The following is a 19,263-nucleotide window of genomic DNA, read 5'->3' as shown; positions in this document are numbered from 1 at the left end:
ACGAGGTTAATTCCCGGGATGGCAGGACTGTCAAATGTTGAAAGATTGGAGCGACTGGGGTTGTATACACTGGAATTTAGAAGGATGAGAGGGGATCTGATTGAAACATGTAAAATTATTAAGGGATTGGACACACTAGGGGCAGGAAACATGTTCTCGATGGAGTCCAGAACCAGAGGCCACAACTTAAGAATAAGGGGTAGACAATTTAGAACAGAGTTCAGGAAAAACTTTTTCACACAGAGGGTTGTGGATCTGTGGAATGCTCTGCCTCAGAAGGCAGTGGAGGCCAATTCTCTGGATTCTTTCAAAAAAGAGTTAGATAGAGCTCTTAAAGATAGCAGAGTGAAGGGATATGGGGAGAAAGCAGGAAAAGGGTACTGATTGTGGATGATCAGCCATGATCACAGTGAATGGTGGCGTTGGCTCGAAGGGCTGAATGGCCTACTCCTGAACCTATTGTCTGTTGTCTACTGAAATTTGTTGTTTTGCAGCAGCATTACATTGCAATACATTAAATATGCCGTACGTTACAATAATAAATATAAACAATAAATAGTGTGGAAAGAAAGGTGGCTGGATGATGACAAGTCTCTACCAATGGAGATGTAAGGTGCTCCTTCCCCCTGCAAGCTCCTAGGAGTGAGCATCACCAATACCCCGTCCTTGTCCAAACACACTGATGTCACAACCAAGAAAACTCACCAACACTTCTATTTGCTGAGGGGGCTAAAGAAATTTGTCCCCATTTACTCTTACCATTTTTTAGCAAACATTCTGTCTAGATATGTCATAGCTTGATATGGCAATTGCTCTGCCTGTGAGCACGATACACCGCAGAGAGTTGTGAACACAGCTCAGCACACCAACCTTCCTCTATAAACTCTGCCAATATCTCTCACTGCTTCAATGAAGGAGCCAGCATTATCTGGATGGCAGAGTGGAGATAAAGCGTTCCTTCCCTCCGCCGGCCTGCGGGTCACTCTTGGGCAAAGTGTATCACCTGTTTAGGCCCCAATCAGGGTCATGTGAAGCCATGGGAGCAGGAGGTGGATGGTCGTACAAACAACTGGTTCATATCACAAGTCCTGGTTATGCAATCACTGACGGCAGACAGATAATCTCTGAAGACTATTGATAGTGGCTGGGGTCACCTGTCTTGTAAAGACACTGCCCAAGAGAAGGCAATGGCAAACCGCTTCTGTAGAAAAATTGGCCCAGAGCAATCATGGTCATGGAAACATCGTGATCACCCATGTCATACGGAACGGCACTTAATGATGAAGAGTGTAAAAACAGAGCAAAATATTGAGGTAGTGTTAATGGGTGTTTCTCAATGAGTTAGAAACATAGAAACATACAAAACCTACAGCACAACACAGGCCCTTCAGCCCACAAAGCTGTGCCCAACATGTTCTTACCTGAAAAATTACCTAGCCGTAGCCATAGCCATAGCAATACCCATAGCCCTCTATTTTTCTGAGCTCCATGTGCTTGTCCAGGAGTCTCTTAAAAGACCCTATTGTATCTGCCTCCACCACCGTCACCGGCAGCCCATTCCACGCATTCACCACTCTCTGCATAAAAAACTTACCCCGATATCTCCTCTGTACCTACTTCCAAGCACCTTAAAACTGTGCCCTCTTGTGCTAGCCATTTCAGCCCTGGAAAAAAGCCTCTGACTATCCACATGATTAATGCCTCTCATTATCTTATACACCTCTATCAGGTCACCCCTCATCTTCTGTCGCTCCAAGGCAAAAAGGCCAAGTTCACTCAACCTATTCTCATAAGGCATGCTCCCCAATCCAGGCAACATTCTTCTAAATCTCCTCTGCACCCTTTCTAAAGTTTCCACATCCTTCCTATAGTAAGGCAACCAGAATTGAGCACAGTACTCCAAGTGGGGTCTTACCAGGGTCCTATATAGCTACAACATTACCTCTCAGCTCTTAAACTCAATCCCACGATTGATGAAGGCCAATGCACTGTATGCTTTCTTAACCACAGAGTCAACCTGCGCAGCAGCTTTGAGTGTTCTATGGACTCGGACCCCAAGATCCCTCTGATCCTCCATACTGCCAAGCGTCTTATCATTAATTCTATATTCTGCCATCATATTTGACCTACCAAAATGAACCACCTCACACTTATCTGGGTTGAACTCCATCTGCCACTTCTCAGCCCAGTTTGCATCCTATCAATGTCCCGCTGTAACTTCTGACAGCCCGCCACATTATCCACAACACCTCCAACCTTTGTGTCATCAGCAAATTTATTAACCCATCCCTCCACTTCTTCATCCAGGTCACTTATGAAAGTCACGAAGAGTAGGGGTCCCAGAACAGATCCCTGAGGTACACCACTGGTCACCAACCTCCATGCAGAATATGACCCATCTACAACCACTCTTTGCCTTCTGTGGGCAAGCCAGTTCTGGATCCCCAAAGCGATGTCCACTTGGATCTCATGCCTCCTTACTTTCTCAATAAGCCTTGCATGGGGTACCTTGTCAAATGCCTTGCTGAAATCCATATACACTACATCTACTGCTCTACCTTCATCAATGTGTTTGGTCATATCCTCAAGAAATTCAATCAGGCTCGTAAGGCACGACCTGCCTTTCACAAAGCCATACTGACTATTCCTAATCATATTATGTCGGCTGGTGGCGCAGTGACATCAGCGCCGGACTCCGGAGCGAAGGTTCCCGAGTTCGAATCCAGTCGGGCCGCTCCCATGCACACTTACCATGCATGCTGGGTTGAGTGTCGAGCTAGCAACTCGACCTCGTAAAAAGTACTAATGGTGTCGAGGTCTTCATCAGTGACGATGGACGAGCCTTATGCCTCTCCAAATGTTCAAAAATCCTGCCTCTCAGGATCTTCTCCATCAACTTACCAACCACTGAAGTAAGACTCACCGGTCTATAATTTCCTGGGATATTGCTACTCCCTTTCTTGAATAATGGAACAACATCCGCAACCCTCCAATCCTCTGGAACCTTTCCCATCTCCATTGATGATACGAAGATCATCGCCAGAGGCTCAGCAATCTCTTCCCTCGCCTCCCACGGTAGCCTGGGGTACATCTCGTCCAGTCCCAGTGACTTATCCAACTTGACACTTTCCAAAAGCTCCAGCACATCCTGTTTCTTAATATTTATATGCTCAAGCTTTTCAGTCCACTGTAAGTCATCCCTACAATTGCCAAGCAACACACATCAAAGTTGCTGGTGAACACAGCAGGCCAGGCAGCATCTCTAGGAAGCTCTTCCTCGAGATGCTGCCTGGCCTGCTGCGTCCACCAGCAACTTTGATGTGTGTTGCATGAACTTCCAGCATCTGCAGAATTCCTGTTGGTTGCCTACAATTGCCAAGGTCCTTTCCGTAGTGAATACTGAAGCAAAGTACACATTAAGTACTTCTGCTATCTCCTCTGGTTCCATACACACTTTTCCACTCTCACACTTGATTGGTACTATTTTCTCATGTCTTATCCTCTTGCTCTTCACATACTTGTAGAATGCCTTGGGGTTTTCCTTAATCCTGTCTGCCAAGGCCTTCTCATGGCCCCTTCTGGCTCTCCTAATTTCATTCTTAAGTTGGGCCATTTCTGTGCTGTTTTATTCTAAGAATCGATTAAAGGATTAAATTGTCAATGTTAGCAACACGGACATGCCAGTCAGAAATGCAAGTTACTTTCATCTCTGGGAAATGGTGGCACCCAGAGGGTTCCTCCCTGTTCCTGGTTCCTCTGCAGCTTTGGAATGTTAACCTCATTTGGGGGTGGAAAAGCAGATACAATTCCCCCCAAGTCAGGACAAGTTGCTCTTACCTGTAATCCGACGGGTCCGGGCAGACCTGGCACTCCTGGATGTCCAGGATTACCCTGAAATTCCAAACAGTCAATGGTTAGAAGGTGAGTAAGAACCAAGAGACACAAAATGTGGGAGGAACTCAGCAAGTCAAGTACCGTCAATGCAGGGGACTGGTCAGTTGAGTTTTTGGACTAAGACCTTTCATTAGGACGTGGCCTGAAACGTTGACTGTTTGCCTCCTTCTATAGATGCTGCCTGACCTGCTGAGTAACTCAGCCTTTATTCAGAAAGATGCAAACATCCTGAGGAATGTTTAGGTCTTTCCAATAAAGTGGATATTCTTTCTAAACTTAATGGGAGACCACAGCAAAACGCATTAAGTTCTGGAGGTCAGGCATCATTGATAAAGGGGAATGAACAGTCAATGTTTCAGACCAAGACCCTTCATCAGAACATCAGATGCTGATGAAGGGTCTCAGCCCAAAACATCGTCAATTTATTCCCCTCCATCAATGCTGCCTGACTTGCTGAGTTCCTCCACCGTTTTGTGTGTTTTGCTAGCATCTGCAGAATCTTTTGTGTTTGTGGGGAAGAACTGAGACAGCTCCAATAACCAATCCTCTATCTTTCTCAGCTTCAGAACTTCAAGGAGACTCGTGCAGTGGTGCATCGAGTAGTGCTGCTGCCTCACAAATTCAGAGACCCAGATTTGATTCTGGCCTCCAGCACTGTTTGTGTGGGGTTTGCATGTCCTTCCCTGTGACCCACACTTTCCTCCCACACCCCAGGGACATGGGGGCTGGTAGATGAAATTTCTCCCCCCTCCACCAGTGAGAAGGTGAGGGAATCAGTGTGGAGTTATTGGGTATCTAACAGGGATGGGGAATGGGAATGCTCTCAGATCCAGCATAGGTTTGATGGTCAAATAGACTCCTTCTACATCACAATGGCATATGAACCAGGGAATAAATCAATCTGAGTTAAGAGCATTTCTCTTTGAAGAAGGATGAGAGGTGTACAAGATGACAAAAGTCACAGGTAGAGTGGAGAGCCAGATGCTTTTCTCCACGGTGGAAGTGGCTAACAGGATGATTGGAGGAAAGTATAGGGGGGATGTCAGAGGTGAACTTTTTAATAAGAGATTGGTAGGTGCATGGGAAAAGGATGGCGAATCTGTGGAATTCATTGCCACAGACAGCTGTGGAGGCGGAGTTATTGGGAATATTAAAAGTGGAGGTTGATAGGTTCTGATTAGTAAGGATGTCAAACGTTATAGGAAGAAGGCAGGACAACGGGGCTGAGAGGGATGATTGAAAGGTGGAGCAGCCTCGGCAGGCCAAATGAACTAATTCTGCATCTGTATCCTGTCATCTTATGGCCGGGGGTGGAAGTAGAGGCAGATACATTAGGGACAAAGGTGAAAGAAAAATGGAGGGCTATGTAAGCGGGAAGGGAGTAGGTTATAAGGTTGGCATGACATTGTGGGCTGAAGGATCTGTATCGTGCTATAGTGTTCTATGTTTGTTAAAAGGCCAGTGACAGTGAGAGCACCATAAAACCCATCTGATTAAATAATTTTCTTGGGAGCAAACTGGTCTGGTCTCCACGTGACTCCAAACCCCACCTCTCTGATTAACTCTGAATTAGCCCAGTGAGGCACTGATGGTAAGGGAAATTTGGGATGGGCAGTGCCCAATCTCGGTAACAAGCAAGAGGAGATTGCTCATCTGCCTGGGTCTCCTCACTCTTAGGGATCAAGCATCAACTTTGTTCACCATAAACAGTTATATGTATTCAGAATTTACTGCAAGAAAAAAAACAAAAACATTCAATTATAAATGATAAAGAACCATATAGAACATAGAAATCTACAGCACATTACAGGCCCTTCAGCCCACAATGTTCTGCCGACCATGGAATCTTCTCTAGAAACTGCCAAGAATTACCCTACCACATAGCCCTCGATTTCATCTCAGCTCCAAGGGTTGGGAGGCAAGAAATATAGTTCTTATTTTTTTTAATGATATAAAATATAAAGTTAGAGGTTAAAGTACAGATAAAAATGTGCAAAATCACATCCAAGGAGAGTTTGGACAAACTTGGGTTGTTTTCTCTGGAGTGGTGGTGGTGGAGGGGAGATCTGATAGAGGTTTATAAGATCATGAGAGGCATACAGTAGATGGAGTAGAGAGACAGTATCCTTTTCCCATGGTTGAAAAGGACATGGAGGGCATGCATTTAAGGTGGGGGGGGGGTATTTCAAAGGAGATGTGAGGGGCAAGTTTTCTTCCCCCCACACAGAATGGTGGGTGCCTGGGGAAATGGTAGAGGCAGAAACACTAGAGACTATCAAGAGATGTTTAGATGGGCACATGAATGGGAGGGAAATGGAGGGATATGGACATTGTGTAGGCAGGAGGGATTAGTTTAATTGCCTATTTAAATGGTAATATGACTGGTTTGGCACAACATTGAGGGCTGAAGGGCCTGTTCCTGTGTTGTACTGGTCTATGTTCTACACAAAAATTCCACTCCCTCTGGTACAAACCTCCGGGGATTTACCTTTGCTCCGACCTTCCCGGGTTCTCCACGATCCCCCTTGTGGCCCGTGTGTCCCTGGAAGTGAAGGGAGAAACTATTATTGACTCTGGCACACTGATAGTGTTAACAACAGACTCGACCCACGAACAGGGCCTTCCTCAGCTGAAACACTGTGCATTGGGGACCACAGAACAAACATCCAGCAGAATGGGTCAAAGCTGAACACTAGTGTCACAGAGAACAGCTGGCTTTACGGATCTCACTCGGAGACCAGCAGCGATGTCACTGAGGGAGGGACCGGCTGCAGACGTCACTGATCTAAACCGTGCTCTCAGTTCTGATTCTCAGCCGGGAGGACTGGTGTCAGAGACTGAAATTCCAGCTCCATTTCTCTTGCAGCTTTCCATCGCTGCTTCTGCAAGGGTCACTCCTCTCATAAAGCCTTGGATAAATTTATTACACACACACACTCACACTGAGTAATGTTTAAACACGTAAAGCAGTGGTTTACACACACACACAACAGGGTTTTACACAGACAGTGGTTACACACAACAATGTTTACATTTGCACAAACACTTATGCATATACATACAGGCATTTACACCAACAGGCAATTACACTCAGACGTTTGCACCCACAGCATCCCCTGACTAGTTGCCTCATGACCTCGTTCAGCAGTTCCAACAGACAGGAATATGAGGCGGAGAGGGTAATGAAACTGCTCTGTTGATCCCAGGCACAGATTCCTTCCCTCCCCCGCCCAAACCAATGAAAGCATCTACATGAGCCACAACTTCCATCAAGAATCCCCACAATCTGGGCCATGCCATCTTCTCACAGCTCCCATCGGGCAGGAGCCTGAGGTTCCACACCACCAGGACCAAGAGCAGCTACCTCCTTTCAACCATGCAGTTCTTCAACCACATTACACAACTCGGTTCACTATACAGTTTAGCAACACTGTGATCACTTTGCACTAAAGTGGGCTTTGTTTTTTGTTTTAATTGTGCTCTTCCTTGTAAAAAAAAGTGTGTTTATTTTCTGTTTGTGAATGCTGCTTATCTGATACTCTGTGCCTGTGCTGTTGCTGCAAATAAGCCCTTCACTGCACCTCTCAATAAATGTTCACATTCACGTTTATTGTCATTCAACAATACACCTGTATACAGCTAAATGAAAGAATGTTCCTCCCGGGCCAAGGTGCAAAACAGAGTAGATGAAGTCACACAGACACACAGCACATACAGTCACAAAGTAATACCAGCGCAAGTCCCTGAGTGGGCTGCTTGTGCACACACAATAAACTTGACTTTGACAAACAGGTCTCTCGAGCTTCTTCAGTAATGTCAAACATTCATCTCTCAGTGACCGGCCAGTCACCATCACCTTGTTCAGGTGGCATTTAGCTCCAGAGGAAGAGAGGTAACAGGTGAAGTCCAATAGATCGAGAGTAATCCCTCACCTTGAATCCGGGCATCCCAGGAAGACCAGGTGGGCCGGTTGGGCACACTGCTGGGCACTGTGGAGAGTTGGATAGAGGGAAGGTATCAGAAAGCTTCAATACCAATCACAGTCACTCACTGAGAGTTATTCAATTAATTTCGGAAATCAACTACCAATTCCCATCAAAAATTTACTGATCTCAAGTAACAATTAATCAATATCATTAATCAATATTATCCATTAGTATCTGTAGTCAATCAATATCAATCAATATTAATTAGTATCTGTTGTCGATCAATATCAGCAATCCATCAATACCAGTTGCCCAATGTAACATCCACTCCATTGTCAATCAATAACAGTGATCAACAATTATTGTCAATCAATATCCATAGCAATCATTATCAGTTACCAACATAAGCTGTCAATCGACATCCTCCAGGTGCTCTGGTTTCCTTACACATCCCAAAAGCCTATGTTGATTGGTCGCTGTAAACTGCCCCCAGTGTACAGGCAGATGGTAGAGCTTTAGGAAGACTTGGAGCGTGGTGGAAATGCCATGGGTGAAGGTAGCAGGAGTATAACATTGATACTGCATGGATGGGGTGAATTGAAAGTGCTGTATGACTCTACAGTGAAGCCTTGCTCCTGTCAGTGGCTCTCAGGGTTTCTGCGGTAAGCCCACCTAGATACCACAAGGGGACATTGCTTTGTAGATCCAAAATTGGCTTGTCTACAGAAGGCAAAGAGTGGCTGTAGATGGGTCATATTCTGCATGAAGGTCGGTGACCAGTGGTGTGCCTCAGGGATCTGTTCTGGGACCCTTACTCTTCATGATTTTTATAAATGACCTGGATGAGGAAGTGGAGGGATGGGTTAGTAAGTTTATGTAGATGTGGTATATTTGGATTTTCAAAAGGCTTTTGACAAGGTCCCACACAGGAGATTAGTATGCAAACTTAAGGTATTGGGGGTATGGTATTGATGTGGATAGAGAATTGGTTGGCAGACAGGAGGCAAAGAGTGGGAATAGACAGGACCTTTTCAGAATGGCAGGCAGTGACTAGTGGGGTACCGCAAGGCTCAGTGCTGGGACCCCAGTTGTTTACAATATATATTAATGACTTAGACGAGGGAATTAAATGCAGCATCTACAAGTTTGCGGATGACACTAAGCTGGGCGGCAGTGTTAGCTGTGAGGAGGATGCTTAGAGGATGCAGGGTGACTTGGATAGGTTAGCTGAGTGGGCAAATTCATGGCAGACGCAATTTAATGTGGATACATGTGAGGTTATCCACTTTGGTGGCAAGAACAGGAAAACAGATTATTATCTGAATGGTGGCCGATTAGGAAGAGGGGAGTTGCAATGAGACTTGGGTGTCATTGTACACCAGTCATTGAAAGTAGGCATGCAGGTACAGCAGGCAGTGAAAAAGGCAAATGGTATGCTGGCATTTATAGAAAGAGAATTCGAGTACAGGAGCAGGGAGGTACTACTGCGGTTGTACAAGGCCTTGGTGAGACCACACCTGGAGTATGGTGTGCAGTTTTGGTCCCCTAATCTGAGGAAAGACATTCTTGCCATAGAGGGGGTACAAAGAAGGTTCACCAGATTGATTCCTGTGATGGCAGGACTTTCATATGATGAAAGACTGGATCGACTAGGCTTATACTCTCTGGAATTTAGCAGATTGAGGGGGCATATGATTGAAACATATAAAATTCTAAAGGGATTGGACAGGCCAGATGCAGGAAGATTGTTCTTGATGTTGGGGAAGTCCAGAACGAGGGGTCATAGTTTGAGGATAAAGGGGAAGCCTTTTAGGACCGAGATGAGGAAAAACTTCTTCACACAGAGAGTGGTGAATCTGTGGAATTCTCTGCCACAGGAAACGGTTGAGGCCAGTTCATTGGCTATGTTTAAGAGGGAGTTATATATGGCCCTTATGGCTAAAGGGATCAGGGGGTATGGAGAGAAGGCAGGTACAGGGTTCTGAGTTGGATGATCAGCCATGATCGTACTGAATGGTGGTGCAGGCTCGAAGGGCCGAATGGCCTACTCCTGCACCTATTTTCTATGTTTTTCTACTTACTGATGACACAAAGGTTGGGGGTGTTGTGGATAGTTTGGAGGGCTGTCAGAGGTTACAGCGGGACAGCGATAGGATGTAAAACTGGGCTGAGAAGTGGCAGATGGAGTTCAACCCAGATAAGTGTGAGGTGGTTCATTTTGGTAGGTCAAATATGATGGCAGAATGTAGTATTAATGGTTAGACTCTTGGCGGTGTGGAGAATCAGAGGGATCTTAGGGCCCAAGTCCATAGGACGCTCAAAGCAGCTGCGAGGGTTGACTCTGTGGTTAAGAAGGCGTATGGTATATTGGCCTTCATCAACCGTGAGATTGAATTAAGGAGCCAAGAGGTAATGTTGCAGCTATATAGGACCCTGGTCAGACCCCACTTGGAGTACTGTGTTCAATTCAAGTCGCTTCACTACAGGAAGGATGTGGAAACCTTAGGAAGGGTGCAGAGGAGATTTTCAAGGACATTGCCTGGATTGGGGAGCATGCCTTATGAAAACAGGTTGAGTGAACTCGGCCTTTTCTCCTTGGAGCGACAGAGGATAAGAAGTGACCTGAAAGAGGTGTATAAGATGATGAGAGGCATTGATCATGTGGATAGTCAGAGGCTTTTCCCCAGGGCTGAAATGGCTGCCACAAGAGGGCACAGGTTTAAAGTGCTTGGGAGTAGGCACAGAGGAGATGTCAGGGGTAAGTTTTTTATGCAGAGAGTGGTGAATGCATGGAATGGGCTGCCGGTTATGGTGGTGGAGGCGGATACGATAGGGTCTTTTAAGAGACTTTTGGATAGGTACATGGAGCTTAGAAAAATAGAGGGCTATGGGTAACCCTAGTAATTTCTAAGGTAGGGACATATTCGGCACAACTTTGTGGGCCGAAGGGTCTGTATTGTGCTGTAGGTTTTCTATGTAGATACAGTGGATGTAGAAAGGATATTTCCTATAGTGGGGGAATCTAGGACGAGAGGACACAGCCTCAGAATACAAGACATCCCTTTAGAACAGAGATGAGGAGGAATTTCTTTAGCCAGAGGGTGGTGAATCTATGGAATTCGTTATCACAGATGGCTGTGGAGGCCAAGTCATTAGGCATATTTAAAGCAGACATTGATAGGTTGTTGATTAATAAGGTTACGAGGAGAATCAGGAGAAAGGAGTTCAGTGGGATAATAAAACAGCTAAGAAGGAATGGCAGACAAGACTCAATGAGCTGAACAGCCTAATTCTACTCCTCTGTTTTATGGTCCTATGTCTTACGGTTTTATAGTCAACCCTGGGATTGGGGGACTCTGCATAACTGGAGCCATGTGTCTGCACTGAGTTAGATTGGAGATGGAATAGGTGAATCCACGATTAGATTAAACGGAGAACAGATCGGCACACTAGGTGTGGTGGATGGTATGTTGCCTATTTTACTTGAGTACTGATAAAAGTTGTTGTACTGTACTTACCTACACTTGTACTGTATTTGTTTCACACTTAGAGTATTGTGCTCACTTCTGGTCGTCTCGTTATAGAAAGGATATAGAAGTTTTAGAGAGGATGCAGAGGAGATTTACCAGGAAGTTGCCTGGACTAGAGAGCATTTCAACCAGGAAAAGTGTGAATTGATTTACTTTGGAAGGTTGAATTTGAAGGCAGCTAGCAATTTTCCAGAAAACCTAGAGAATTTTCTTTTGGAGTGTTGTTTAATTATTTTGCTGATTCCGGGAAAGTGTGAAGTGATTCACTTTGGAAAATCAAACTTCAAGGTGGAGAACAAGGTTAATGTCATGATTTTAGGCAGTGTAGAGAAATAGATGGATCTTGGGGTTCATGTGCATAGATCCCTCAAAGTTGCCACACAAGTTGATGGGGTGGTTTGGAAGGCATGTGGTGTGTTTGCCTTCATTAGTCTGGGGATTGACTTCAAGAGCCAAAAAGTAATGTTGCAGCTCTATAAAACTCTGGTTCGACCGCACTTGGAATATTGTGCTCAATTCTTGTCACCTCATTATAGGAAGGATATGGAAGCTATAGAGAGGGCGCAGAGGAGATTTACCAGGAAACTGACTGGATTGGAGCAACTGGCTTATGAGGAAACATTGAGCGAGCTAGGACTTTTCTCTTTGAAGCAAAGGAGGATGAGAGGCGATTTGATAAGTGTGTACAAGATGATAAGAGGCATAGATTGAGAGGACAGCCGGAGACTTTCTCCAGGGTGGAAATGGCTAATATGATGAAAGGAAAGTATGGTGGGGCGGGGTGGGGGGGAATATCAGAGGTAGAGTTTTTGCACAAAGAGACGTGGGTGGTTGGAACTACTGTGACATAGGTTCCATTCCACCACTCTCTGTAAGGAATTTATATGTTCTCGCTGTGGCAATATGGGCTTACTCTGGGCTCTCTGGCACCTTCCACATTCCATAGACATATGAGTAAAGGTTAGTGAGTTGTGGGCATGCTATGTTAGTGCTGGAGGTGTGGTGACACTTGTGGGCTGCCCCAGCACACCCCCAATGCAAGTCACACATTTCACTGTATTTTCTGATAGAAATGTAACAAGTAAAGTCAACCTCCTTTTAATCTCACAACCCAAGGACGCGCTGGGGACGGCCCACAAGTGTAGTCAACATGGCATGTTCCACAAAGAACAACAACAACAGTAAAACAAGCCCCTTTCTCTCTCTCTCTCACTCTCACACACACACACAGGCCTCCAACACCAGGACAGGCTGCCTGCACTCCTCCAGTCCTTGGTCTCAGATTCTCGGCTCAGCTTTGTTCACGTAGCTACAGGAGGAGTTTACACGAGCACATACACAGACAACGAACGGATGGGAAAACTCACAGTAAAGTCTTCAATTCTCTCTCCTGTGTAAAGTCCAGGTTCACCCTAGGAGGTAAACGTTGAGTGGTTAGCAGACAAGTTCTGGCTGAATTACAAAAGATTAATTTCCCAACTATTTCTCATCCCTCCCAGAAGAGCACAGCCTAGTCCATCACAGGTAAGTCCCTCCCCATCAGTGAACACTTTTACGTGAATTACTGCCCCAAGAAAGCAGCATCCATCATCAAGGACCCCCACAACCCAGGTCCTGGTCTCTCCTTGCTGCTACCATCAGGGCAGGAGGAACAGGAGCCTCAGGTCCCACCTGCCAAGTTCAGGAACAGTTATGACTCTACAACCATCAGACTCCTAAACCAGCGTGGATAACTTCACTCACATCAACTCTGAACTGATTCCACAACCTATGGACTCACTTTCAAGGACTCTGCACCTCATGTCCTCAGTATTGCTTGTTTATTTATTTATTATAAGGGTTTTTTTGTATCGATGTACCTATTGTCTCTTCTTTTACACTTTGGTTGTTTGTCAGTCTGATGTGTTTTGGGACATTCGATTGTATTTCTTTATTTTCCTGTGACAATGAAGCTCAGGGTTATATATGGTAAGGTATAGATACTTTGATAAATAAATTGACTTTGACTGTGTGCAACGTAGCTGAGGCTCGGACTCTGGGTTTGAATCTCGACACCAGGCATCCGCAGCAAAATGAACTGAAGCCAACGTCAGACAGGGCCACCAACTCACGGGGTGAATTACTTCCCACGCCTTCCCATTCACCCTCATCCAAGCTGCTGCTGGCTCCTGACTGGCCTCCCCCACTTCAGCCCAAACCAGGCAGAAGCAGGCTCCAGCCCAACTCATTCCCGCTGACCAAGTGCCCGCTGAGTTAGTTCCATGCCTTCGTCTAGCGCACATCCCTCTAAACCAGGGGTTCCCAACCTTTTTATGCCATGACCAATACCATTAAGCAGGTTGGGAACCACTGCTCTAAACCTTCTCCATCCACAGATCTTATTGTATAAAGCAACCGTTCAATAGTTTTATTACAGCTCCTATCCTGCATTTTATTGTACAAAGCGACCATTCAATAGTTCTATTACAGCTCCTATCCTGCATTTTATTGTACAAAGCGACCATTCAATAGTTTTATTACAGCTCCTATCCTGCATTTTATTGTACAAAGTGACCGTTCAATAGTTTTATTACAGCTCCTATCCTGCATTTTATTGTACAAAGCGACCATTCAATAGTTTTATTACAGCTCCTATCCCGCATTTTATTCCTCCTGAGGACACTACGGTGACCGGCCTCCCCTCCGTGGACCCTGATTACTCTGGCAGTGAGATGTGTGGACAAAGACCTCTCACACCCTGGACGGTCTCCCTTCTCCCCTGCTCCATCAGGCAGAAGATACAAAAGCCCGAAAGCACGTACCAGCAGGCTCCAGGACAGCTTCTATCCCACTGCTATCAGACTCTGAATGTTTTGACCTCACATTTCTTCCTGGTTGTCACCTCGTACCTACTGTCTCCCTGTACTGCCGTTTCTCCGTAACTATCACACTTTGATTTTACTTCTGGACCTCGACGTTCTGATCTAATGAAATTATCTGTATGGACAGCACGTAGAGATGGTCTGTATAGACGGTGTGATCTTTAGTACACTTGACAGTAACAAACCAATTTACAGAACTGTCCAAATGCTGTTAATGTCCCTACCTCTTCCACTTCCTCTGGCAGCTCGTTCACAGACCCACCAACCTCTGTGTGGAAAAGCTGTGGTAAAACTTTTCCCTCTCGCCTTAAACCTGCACCCCTAGATTTAGACTTCCCTACCCCGGGGAAAAGACAGTGGCCATTCACTGTGATCCCCAACCGAGAAGGTTCCCACTTCTGACCTTATGATAACAGGAAGGCTACAGAATGCTACAGGACAGGAACAAGCCCTTCACTCCATCTAGTCCATGTCAAACCTTATTCTGCTTAGTCCCATCGACCTGTACCGGGACCATAGCTCTCCATCCATGTACCTGTAACTGCCTAGTCCCATCGACCTGTACCGGGACCATAGCTCTCCATCCATGTACCTGTAACTGCCTAGTCCCATCGACCTGTACCGGGGCCATAGCTCTCCATCCATGTACCTGTAAGGGGTTTCTTCTTTTATGTTACTGCTAAGGCTAATGAAAATGGCTTTTTTGTTATGTTAGAATAAAATGGCTTCTTTGTTATGTTAACTGCTGAGAAAATGCTTCTCTTTCGCAGCTTATTTGGGTTATATTATTGATAAGAGAGAGAACAAACTAATTGGGATAGATGTTATTCTTTCTTGTGTGACTGTAAGCTACTGTGTTTTTCGCAGGCTTTGAGGCAGAAGGCGGATGGCGGCAGAGAGAGCAGACGCGATGCTGTAAGCTGGGGGACGGGATGGACCCCAAGCAGGAGTCCGAGGCCCAGGGTCTTCGGCGAGGAGAGGAGACAAAAACAGACTCGTGTGGAGTGTCTGGTCGACCACCGTGGTTGGTCCCAGGCAGTGGGTCCAGGCAGTCGGAGGAGATCGAATGGTGGAAAGAAGACCCCGTTCATTGAGCTCCAACTGTTGTGCACGAAGTGGTTGAACTTTGATAAGTTTGGTGCCTTTTATTTTCCTTTTACATTTTATCTCTATTAATTACATAGTTCCAGTAAGATCTATAAAGTGTAATAATCTAATCGCATATGATGCATTGTTACTTGGCGGGGTGGGGTACATCGCACAGCATCCACACAAACTTGATTACCCAGTTTGGCGGGGCAGAAGGCTGCTCCCTCTACATGAAAGTGAGTTGAGCGAGTCTGAGGCTTACCAGGGGGCTACATACCTATCCAACTTTCTCTTAAATATTGCAATCAGATCCACATCCACCACTTGCACTGGCAAACAGTTCCACACTCACAGCACCCCCTGAGTGAAGTTGTTCCTCTGCAGGTTCCCCCTTAAATATTTCACCCTTCACCCTTGACCTATGACTTCTAGTTCTAGATTCACCCAACCTCAGTGGAAAAAGCCTGCTTGCATTTATCCTATCCATACCCTCATAATTTTGTATACCTCTATCAATTCTCCCCTCATTCTCCTACACTCTAGAGAAAAACTCCTAACCTATTCAACCTTTTCCCATCTCCTGTACTCATTACACTGATTTATGAAGGCCAATGCGCCAAAAGCTCTCTTTATCTACCTGTGATGCCACTTTCAAGGAATAATTGATTAGAACAGTATTCCCAGATCTCTCTGTTCTACCACACTCAACTGTTGAAGGTAGCAGGGCTCAGAGACTCCTCTGGTGAACTCCTCAGGGACATCCTGAGGCTGGAATGGTGGAGCTCTGATGACTGTGTCCAACAACTGCTGTGTTTTCTCTCAATGCCCCTTCTTATCAGGGGTCCACATTCTCCCAAATGCTTCCTCACACACTCCACATCTCAGCTGCCTGTCTCCAGCTAAGTGTTGTCCACCAGCAGCCCCGCTCACTGAAACAACCTGGCTCCCATTAAAGTGAAGCCCCTGTTCTACCTCCCCCCCAACACCTCTGTAACCTCCAAACAACCCTCCGAGATGACCACTCTCCTCCAGTTCTGACCTTCTGCAGACCTCTGAGCTAATCCACCCCAGAACCTTCATCACCAGGCCAAACCTTCAACTGCAGCACCTTTCAGTCCTGGAGTCCTAAACATCTCCATTTCTCTCTTCTCCCTCCCTCCCTCTCTCTCTCTCTCTCTTGTCTTCTCTCTCTCCTTTCACACAGTCTCTTTTTCTCTCTCCTTGCTCTCACTCCTTACACACACGCACACACACACACACACACTCTCCTCCCTCTCCCCATTCCCCTCCTTCCCCTCTCTTCTCCCATCTATCACCTTTCCCTCCTTTGAAGCCTCACTCTCTGTCTGAGCACCCCATCACCTGCCCCCCGCACCCAACAACTTCCTCCCATGGTTCTGTGCCCAATTCTGTCTGATAATCGCCGTCACAGGGGTGCTTGCTAAGTTCAACATGGAAGGTGGACGTGAGTGGCTCCTGAAACCTTTCTCATGGTGTCCTCCACCCTCCTCGTCGACTCAACTGTTTCAACCACACCATGCTGAAGGAGAGTCACACCTACCGGAGGACCAGGAGGTCCAGGAGGTCCAGGAAGTCCGGTTAACCCATCTTCACCCTGAGTGGATGCAGAGAATGTTAACAATTGGCAGGTTGACATTGCACTTGAGTGGGTGTGTTGCATTGGAGTTGGCCAGGGTCATTTCGCAGAAACCTGTGCCCTCTCTGACTAGCCCTCTGCTCAGCCAAGCTCTCCCCATTGGGGACAGGGACAAAGAACCAAGCAGAGTGTCCCCTGCCCCAACCCAATGGTGGCCATTGGGCGTTTCTAAGTTATGGCCGAGAGAGGGTCCACTCTTGCTGCAGTTCTGGGCACCTGCCTGAAGCATAGGGGAAGGAGCTTCGTCTCAATTGGGATCACCCTGTCTCTGAGGCACACGATCATGTCTACAGGCTGTGCTGGAAACCGGAGCACAGCACTCCCACCCCAGCAGTACAATGGGAGCAACTTCGCCAGAAGGAATGTAGGGAATTAGGCAGCTCGCTCACCCCCTCCAACCTTTGTAAGGGCAGTCGGGAACGGGCAAAGTGGTGCTGGGAAGGACAGGTACATGTCAGGAAACGTAGGGGAGGCTTGGCCCTAACACAGAGCAGTGAAGGCGATTTAGCACTGAGTGATAATTTTAATTATAAACTGCAAAATAACAAGCCACAAAACAAGAGAGAACAAATACAACAAGGTAACTGAAGCAACTTGTTGAGGCTGCCTGGTTCGATGGGTGAACAAGGGACTATGGATGGGAGCTGGGTTTAAATAGGCTGCAGGTGATGGGTTGGAAACAAGTGGCAGGTGATTCCCGTTAGCTGAGTGGAGACTATGAGGAGCCTGCCTGTGTAGGTCTGACAGTACAAACTTAGGGCGCCACGGCAGTGTAGAGGTTAGCGCGACACACATACAGATTGGAGTTCAATTCCAGTGTCCTCAGTAAGAAAGCTCGAGCGTTCTTCCCGTGAGATCATGGGTTTTCTCCACATGTTCCGCTTCCCTCCAAAGACGTACTGGTTAGTAGGTTAATTGGTCATTGTAAATTGCCTTGTGATTAAGCTAGACTAGGCTTAAGTGCTGGCAACAGCCAGATCCTGAAAGATGAATCAATGCCGGAAGTGAGAAAGGACTTGGTGCAGCCACAACATGATGTAGGATATTGTTCACTTACCCTGGGGCCACTCGGACCCTGGGGACCTTCCAGTCCAGTATCACCTTGAGGTCCCTAGAGAGATTTAACACAGTAACTCCAACAGTTCTATATTCAAATGATAAACCATTTTCAAACACAATGCCAGGACATGAGGACTATTGTTTCACAGAATATCCCAGATTCATTCATAAGAGCAGAATTAGGCCATCCGGCCCATTAAGCCTGTTCCACCATTCCATTACGGCTGATTTATTATCCCTCTCAACCCCATTCTCCTGCCTTCTCCTGTAATCCTTGACACTCTGACTAATCAAGAACCTATCAACTTCTGCTTTAAATATACCCAATGACTTGGCCTCCATACCCATCTGTGTCAATGAATTCCACAGACTCACCACTCTGTGGCTAAAGAAGTTCTTACCCATCTCTGTTCTAAATGAATGTCCCTTGGTCTGAGGCTGTTGTCTCTGGTCCTAGACTCCCCCACTCTTGGCAACTTCCTCTCCACATCCAGTCATCAGGGCCTTTCAATATTTGATAGGTTTCAATAAGATCCCACCTCATTCTTCTAAATTCCAGGGAGTGCAGGTCTAGAGCCTTCAAACTCTCCTCACACATTAACCCTTTCATTTCTGGAATAATTTAGAGTGAGTGAATGTATGAGTGTGAGCGAGAGAGAGACAGAGAGATAGAGATTGATTGATTTGCAGCCTGGCACTAGAGGGCCATGAGGTCCCAGTGAACATCGCAGTATTTCCCCAGTCACATCCTGACACTGAGACCAACATCCAGTTGAGCACAGACTACAGACTTACCAGGGGTCCAACCTCTCCGAGTTCCTCTGGCTGGAAAGGAAAAACACCAGCATGAGCTTCATTACAGTGAATTGTTACGTGACCATGGTTTCATTTACTGTGGGTGTCACTTTAAAACCTGGGTGAGGCAGGACTATGTCGTCAGTATAACAAGCTGCGACAGACCGCTGGGACTTTCAGTAGATGAGAGAGAGAGAGTGGAAGCTTTGGACTGCAGGCAGGAACAGCTCGCTACAAATAGGTGAAGTCTGATACTTTCTCATGCCCAAAGGATTGGGTTGATTAATGGCACACCGTGCACATTGGATGTGTGACTGTCACTTCGTATAATCCATATGCGGATTTTGTTGGAGTATTCTGTGGCGACCACTCTTGTTAACCCTTACCTGGATTCAGGTGTGTTAAGTGGTAACTACTTGTGTGAAAGGATATTCTGTGACTGTCACCTTGGG

At 46.2% G+C, this 19,263-nt stretch overlaps 1 protein-coding gene across 1 annotated transcript in view; it reads right to left on the bottom strand.

Annotated features, from left to right (window-relative positions):
• The window catches only part of col9a3 (collagen, type IX, alpha 3), a 213,701-nt gene that overhangs the window by 175,183 nt on the left and 19,255 nt on the right, over positions 1–19,263 (bottom strand). The window contains exons 6-12 of the mRNA XM_063073738.1: positions 18,812–18,841; positions 18,015–18,068; positions 16,862–16,915; positions 12,718–12,762; positions 7,827–7,883; positions 6,383–6,436; positions 3,838–3,891 (exon numbers count right to left, since the gene is read on the bottom strand). Coding sequence (XP_062929808.1) covers positions 3,838–3,891; positions 6,383–6,436; positions 7,827–7,841 — 123 coding nt within the window. The 5' untranslated portion in view covers positions 7,842–7,883; positions 12,718–12,762; positions 16,862–16,915; positions 18,015–18,068; positions 18,812–18,841. The remainder of the gene's footprint in view (positions 1–3,837; positions 3,892–6,382; positions 6,437–7,826; positions 7,884–12,717; positions 12,763–16,861; positions 16,916–18,014; positions 18,069–18,811; positions 18,842–19,263) is intronic.

The sequence above is a fragment of the Mobula hypostoma genome, chromosome 2 (genome assembly GCF_963921235.1).
Source record: "Mobula hypostoma chromosome 2, sMobHyp1.1, whole genome shotgun sequence".
NCBI classification, from domain to species: Eukaryota; Metazoa; Chordata; class Chondrichthyes; order Myliobatiformes; family Myliobatidae; genus Mobula; species Mobula hypostoma.
The sequence above is the reverse complement of the archived record's forward strand: the minus strand, read 5'-3'. Positions and strand labels throughout refer to the sequence as shown.